This window comes from Triticum dicoccoides, chromosome 1A (assembly GCF_002162155.2).
Source record: "Triticum dicoccoides isolate Atlit2015 ecotype Zavitan chromosome 1A, WEW_v2.0, whole genome shotgun sequence".
NCBI lineage: Eukaryota > Viridiplantae > Streptophyta > Magnoliopsida > Poales > Poaceae > Triticum > Triticum dicoccoides.
In genome coordinates this window covers 568,334,773-568,341,874 of record NC_041380.1, presented here as the reverse complement: position 1 = coordinate 568,341,874, position 7,102 = coordinate 568,334,773, and the positions used below count along the sequence as shown (strand labels likewise).

At 37.5% G+C, this 7,102-nt stretch overlaps 1 protein-coding gene across 1 annotated transcript; it reads left to right on the top strand.

Moving 5' to 3' along the window:
- Positions 1-370: 370 nt before the first annotated feature.
- Positions 371-6,669, top strand: LOC119335936. The gene is made up of 13 exons (XM_037608012.1): positions 371-429; positions 1,023-1,176; positions 1,480-1,615; positions 1,949-2,198; positions 2,759-2,942; positions 3,404-3,505; positions 3,799-4,134; positions 4,327-4,410; positions 5,014-5,097; positions 5,193-5,338; positions 5,957-6,107; positions 6,198-6,273; positions 6,551-6,669. The coding sequence occupies exons 1-13, from the start codon at positions 371-373 to the stop codon at positions 6,667-6,669; spliced, it is 1,881 nt and encodes a 626-aa protein (XP_037463909.1).
- The last annotated feature ends 433 nt before the right edge of the window (positions 6,670-7,102 follow it).

Genomic DNA, 7,102 nt, shown 5'->3' with positions numbered 1-7,102 from the left:
CATTCCTAATTTGCAATTTTCTAATGGTGTCAGTAGAAAGCAGGTAAAAATGGAAAATGTCGCATGCATTATTTTTGTACTGATCCAGATATGCAAAGACAGTTTTGATAACTTTGCAAATCAAGAGGGTGAAAATCTGCAAGTCGGCAGAAGTAGGAAGTTGTTATAATCAAAATATGCTTCAATTAAATTATGTAAACATATGTATCCAGTTTTTTCTTAACTTGAATTAGCACCTGTATTTTGAATGGTTCTTCCTTCTTTTGGCCTGTTCTTTGGACTCTGTTGTATGTGCTACAATATGTTTATGCTATTTTTAACTGATTTATTTTTTATGGTAGGTTTTGGCTTGAGCTTTGTGTTGCTAACAATGGATTCTAAGACCATATGCCGGACCAAAGTCTGTGATGTTCCCAACACCATCAAAGTGTATGTTACTATTAACTTTTTCCAATTGCTTATTCTAGCTAGTGAGTACTACTTTATATACTAGCCCAGATCAAAATAAGTGTACACAGAATTATTAATGTTTTCTATAGTATATTAGTGAACTGCAGAATTTAGTATGTACTATTCATGAGCGTGCTTTGGACTATTGCTATAAAATGAAATATTGTTATACTCGTGTTCAATCCTAGCACAATCCACTTGAATGTAGCTACTCTGTTTGATGGTACTTATTCAAGCTGGCCGTGCACCGATCTGAGGAAATAGTTGATGACATTAGAGCACATATACCCGTATTAAAGAGCATACTACAAATACTTAACTACTTATGACAGCAAAATAGGGATATACACATGGAACAACTACTCTCATGTCTTCCTGAACATGCAAACGTTATGAAATGCTCAACAAAATATTGTGGATTGGGGATAGTATTTTTATTATAAAGAAATAAATTTATGGAAGCATTATGTATTTGTTGTTCTGCCATTGATATTCATACTTGTACCTTTTTTTTGTACCGATGTTCTATAAAGCCAGAACCCCAGAGTAATTTATGTTTTACCTTTTTGCAGTCCCTCTGTTTGGTCGATTAGTAGCAAGTTCATGCCAACTAGGGAATACCGCCAGAGTGATTTCCTGAAATTTTCACTACTTCCTGATCCGGAAGATGGTAACCAGGCAAAGGAATGGGAAAGGTTTATAGGCTACCTTCGCGAAAGTGCCAAGGTAAATATTATCTCCACTGTGTGGGTATTTTATTTACTAGTAATTGCTAGACATACAACATATACCACCTCTTTAATAATATTTAAATCACCCTTCTAAAAGTAACGGTGTGAGGATTGGGCAACCATCAAGCTAACATCCTCTGAGATAAGAGAAGCAGCAGTATGTTGCTAACTACTCCCTCTGTGGCTGTAATAACGTCTTATATTATGGGACGGAGGGAGTATTACGCTAAATTCTCATAGATGCATTTTGATGTCTATAATGTGACTGCTCCTTCTTACCATGTGTTTTTCTTTGTAGGCCGGCATTGTTAAATTCAGCTCTGGAACCTTCCACATTCTTGCTCCTAAACCTCATTCTTCCTCTCATGTGGTGATCTTGTATGAGACTGGAATAAAAGAGCCTGGAGTCTGCAAAAATATGGCAGGGATATCTGGTGAGAGTTTTTCTAGCTAGAGATATTATTATTAACTAGTCATGAACATATTTTAGCCAGGCTGCTGTATTATTCCCCTGTTTAATCCTGGGCAGCTCATTGCCTACCAGCACAACATCTCTAAACTAGCATTTTATTTGTGTTGGTTACATCACGTCGTCTCCCAAGAGTCGCATTTGCTATTTCCCTTTTTACTTCATGTGGATTATTACTGTTCATGTTGCGGAGGAAGTTCTATCCATAATGAAATATAAGCCATGATTGCTATTAGATTTTGCTGGTTTATTTAGTTTTTATTATTGACTGTTCTTCGCTTATTTGCTGTGTCAACAGGGATATCCAACAAGAGTGGGGAGATTTGTGACAACACATCACATCCTATGGGGATAATTTCTTCACAAAAACACCATAATCAACATGGAATTTTGAACCCAGCAGTGACGAAGGGACCATCTATTGTTAAACGAAATTTTGTCAGCACAAACCCTAATTATCTACGAACTCTTAGTCAGACACATGCTGGCTGGATCTTTGGAGCAATAGCAGAGCTCATTGATAACTCCAGGGACGCTGGTGCATCCAGGTATGTCCTTGTCTTCAAAGTATATTTTCGGAAAGGTGCTTGGTTGTTTATTCTTTAAATCTTTTGTAGGACTAGTTGGGCGGCGTGTGTTGTGTTGTGCTGCATTATGTAATATTAGTCAGTTAAGAGAATATGTAATAATTCAAGTTATATAACATAAAGATACTAGCTCTAAGAGAGATATTTAAAAAAAATCGTTATTATTTATTATTTATAAAACTAGTAAAATGAAATGTAGACTAAAAACCCCAGTGCGTGAAATGTTAAATATTATTTTTTAACCATCTTATTGTTCTTCGGTTTATTAACAGGATAGTTTGCTTCTCTCCCTAGGGAATATGTATATTGTATCCTGCTTTTGGCAGTATAGGGTTTTTCGGAGCTTCTTGCTTTCTTCCTGTTCGTAGTTTCCGGTTTCCACCACCTGTAGCAATACATATTCTCAATAATTCCTCACTGATGAGTACCTTAGACATGTTTTTTTAGATTATTTGGAGCTTTTTATTGTTTGTTTCCACTAACTGATTTGTTTCTTTTACTTTTACTTTTATTCACGGAAGGTTGGATATTTCCATCCAATCTATGTTTTCAAAGCAAGCAGGGCAAAAAGTTCCTGTCTTATGTGTTGTTGATAATGGCCATGGAATGACTTATGCCCAAATGATGAGAATGGTCTCATTTGGTCACAAAGGACCAAATGAACACTGCCAGGATCAGATTGGGAGGTTTGGAATTGGATTTAAGGTAAACTTCTGTCACTAAATGTCGTCAAATATTCTCATTCCTATACTGTCCTCGATTACTGATACTTCTTGTGACCGTTTTAAGTATTTTGATATGTACATCCATCATATGGTATTGATAAGATTTGTCTAATTTATTTGAACTGTGTAACTAAAACTTGCCTGACTGTTGCCTTATTAGACTATAGTGAACTACTTAGATGTGTAATTATATTGGTAATGAAGACAACACATACAAGAATGCAACGGTGTGGCTACTAAAAGCAGGGAACAGTGTGTTGTTCAGTATACCTGCAAACATGTTAGTTCTACAGTATCATTTGCTAAGTTTTCAGGTGTAATGTGAATGCCATGCTCTAGGTCGATTTGACTTCACTCCTTTTTGTACAGTAAACAAGTATGACTAGGAATTTTTAGTGTGTAACTTCGCAAACAATAATCAATTGTGTTGTTTTGTTGTAGACTGGTGCTATGGAACTTGGGAGAGATGCATTTGTGCTTACCCAAACTTCAACGTCCAGATCAGTATCCTTTCTATCCCAATCTTTTAATGAAAATAAAGATGTAAGCAAAGTTCTACTACCTCCGTCCCGGTGTATAAGTCATTCGCGTAGTTCTAGGTCGATAATTTAACTATCTAAATATGTATTATATGTGACAAAAAATATATATTTAGAAACTACATCCGCGTGGAAATCTAGTGATATACTTTTCATGACATATAACACATATTTAATTCCTCAAATCAATGACCTAGAACTGCGCGAATGACTTATACACCCGGACGGAGGAAGTACTTATCCCTTCATTCTTTTTCTATAGGCATGTTAAAGCTATAGTAGTATGATTTTCTACAGAATCTTGAGATCCCTGTGATGACATATTGCAAGAAAGATCAATACATGGAAGTTGATTTGGGTGTGCAGTCTGAAGCTACTGCAGAATATAACCTGAATGCTATCAAGAAATTTTCCCCATTTAATGAGTATTTCATTGGAGAAAAGGTGGGCTTATTTGGTGAAGAGGGTACTGGCACACAGGTTTACATATGGAATTTGGATAGATGGGGTACAAATTACACCTTAGAGTGGAACTCACAAAAAACTGATGAAAGCCCTGACAGTCATGGCAATGGGGGCATATTAATCCGTTCAAGAAGAGTCAGATCACGTCCAGGACAAACAAACGGCAATGTATGTAATTTTTCATCCATATTAATATTTTTGTACTTTCCATTTTGAGAGAAGAGATAACCTCTCAGTTTCATTGCAGAAGCTACGAGTTAGTTGCGTCATTCGAATAGTTGTGTTAGTGGCAATATATTATTTTGACATTTTGATTCTTTGATATCTAATACCGATTCATTATTTTTCATGTTCTAATAGGTACCGTTGGATTATTCACTTAAAGCTTATGTAGAAGTTATGTTTCTGAATCCTCAGATGAAAATTACTGTCCAAGGGTCTCCGGTAAATACTCATATGCCATATTCTTTTATGTCGTGACATATTATATTCATGTTGCTTATGTTTCTTTCTATTTCCTAGCTCATAGTCTGTCATTTGGAAAAGACTCTTTGCAATACTTCGGTTTTGTCCGGGGAAATAATGGGAAGGACCATTCAGCTGACTCTAGGAACAAGTGATGTGGAATGGGGCAGAATGAACCGTGGAATTTTCTTGTATTGGCATGGTCGTCTAATAGAGGTGGGCTAGATGTTATTGTATTAAACTACACATCATGAGTTCGTGACAATTTTCATTTTTCTATGTTCCACACATTGTTCTTCCCTGACACATTTGCCATTAGAAATAACCAGTCATACTGAGGATGCAAATATATTTCTCTCATAGCTTGTGAGTAGAGATGGGGTAAGAATTTTATCCCCATCTGTGCTGAGCATGGAAAACTATGTGAAATGTAAAAACTAATAACTATTTGCAGGAACTAGATTGAGCTTTAATTGTACATCACAAACAATTCATGATTGCTTTGTTCCAGCAAGCTGTTTGCGTCCTAGATTTTTTGCCATGCATTTTGTGCTTTTTAACTTTGATTGTATTCTTTCCCAGTCTTACAAAAGAGTTGGAGCTCAAAAGCATAATGCTGACACGGGCCGTGGAATAATAGGAGTTGCAGATATTACAAATCTCATTGTATGGTTCAGAATATCTTGGCCTTTTATCCATGTTCTTCAGTTTTCCTAGTTTTACTCTTGTGACCCTGTATTGAACTTATCCATGTGTTGCAGGATGATAAAGATGGTCATACTTGGGTTCTTAACAGTAAACAGGGGTTTCAAGATTGCGAGATATATGCAGAACTGGAGGAGTGGCTTGGTAGAAAAACCGATGAATACTGGGATGCAAATTTTGACCCTCTTAATTTGGTAAGGGAGTATGAGTCAGTTTATGTTGAAAACATCTTGTACATATCTGGTCATGAAGTACTTGAAGTAATCTCTCTAAGCACCTACGACATAGATTGATACCAGATAACTTTTAACCGTACTATTATTTAGAAAATCACCGCTTGTTATCATGAATTTATTTGACAAGTGTGAAAAAGAAAATGTTAGGGATGGCAACAGAGTGGGCACTCGCTATTCTCTCTACCGAGTGAGTCCCAAATCATAGTATTTGAAACGTGATAGACATGCACATATTGGTGAGACATACATATACCTATTTCCTCCAGATAATACATGCATTTACCTCCCACGTATTTCTGGAAATATTATGTTTACTCATTTCAAGCTTATTTACTCTAGTAACTTTCTTTAAACAGAGAAAAAAGCCTGACAGCTCAGGGCTGTTGATGACTGGGTTCAGTGCTACAAATGCCGCAAATGGAGAATGCTGAATCCGTGCTTCAATGTAGAGTATCTACCATCAGAATGGTGTGTATGCAATCGAGCTCACTTTTATCATGTAGATGCACATTATTGATGAAAATGCAATGATTTTATCAATATCCTTTTTACATCTCTGAAGTGTTAATGTTGTGAAATTTCAGGTTTTGCTACATGCCACCTTTCAATGGGCACTGTGATATTCCAGAGCAACAAATGGAAGTTGGTGTGATCACAGTTGCTGAGAAGAGATGCGGCCACAATAAGGTAGCCCAGAGGGAGGTTGAGAGATCCAGCCAAGAAGAAGACGTGAAGGTAAACAAAATCCAAAGCTTAACGTGTAGTCCTTTTCTTTTTGTAGTCAAAGTTACTAAGAGAAAATATTTGACCCTCTTGTGTGCTCAGAATGTCAGGTTAATCCCACCAGCCGACAGCAAGGGAAACGGGAAGAGATCTTCTTCAGGTTCCATGAGCTTGGAAGGTATGAATGCTGTGTAACAGAGTCTCTAGATGGATTTTCTGACCCGGACTAACGATGTGCGATCCGATGGTTTTGAAGACGATCTCCCGCAAGCCGAGTCCGGAACCACTCAGCCCCCTTTGAAGCGGCTGTCGAGGGGTCCGAGGGCAGCTGTAAGAAACAGTGCTGAATGAGTACGCCTGGTAACCGTCATTTTTCTTTTTCTTTTGTAACCAAGTTCGTGAAGATTTCATTTCTCATTTTACTAAATCCCTTTTTTCATTATACTTGGTTGTAGGCACGAGTGACTACCCTGTTGTGAAGCTCCATGTGGCCATGTGGGGTCGTCGCACGAATCTTCAGGCACCTTTGGTCAACGAAATGGAGCTGCAGGCCACACCCTTCTGTTGCTTCTGAATGACTTGATCGCTCTCCGCTTCCTTCTAAATGTTATGGGCAGCGGTGTATTTTTTTACTCTTTCAAATGTACTGTAGTTAGTGACATAGCTATTAACTTGTCATTACAAGATCAAAATAAGGATATGGCACTGCCTCATTACCTCAGCTTGCATTGCATGCAAACAATATGTGTACTCGTCATGCTTCTGAGCTCTAAAACCCTCTATGTGTCTATTTTGTACTACATGACACGTTAGTCATACGCAAACCCTTGAGCAGGTTATGCGTACGAGATGTAATTGGTGGCTGTCCATTCATATTCAGTACATTTTCTAGTACTATGTGAAGTTTTTGGGTGTATGCATTGCTCTGGTAGTTTTATGTGGGTTGACACAAGCTCACCACAAAGAACATAGACCGGTCGACGTGCAGCTCCCCAGTCAGACTTATC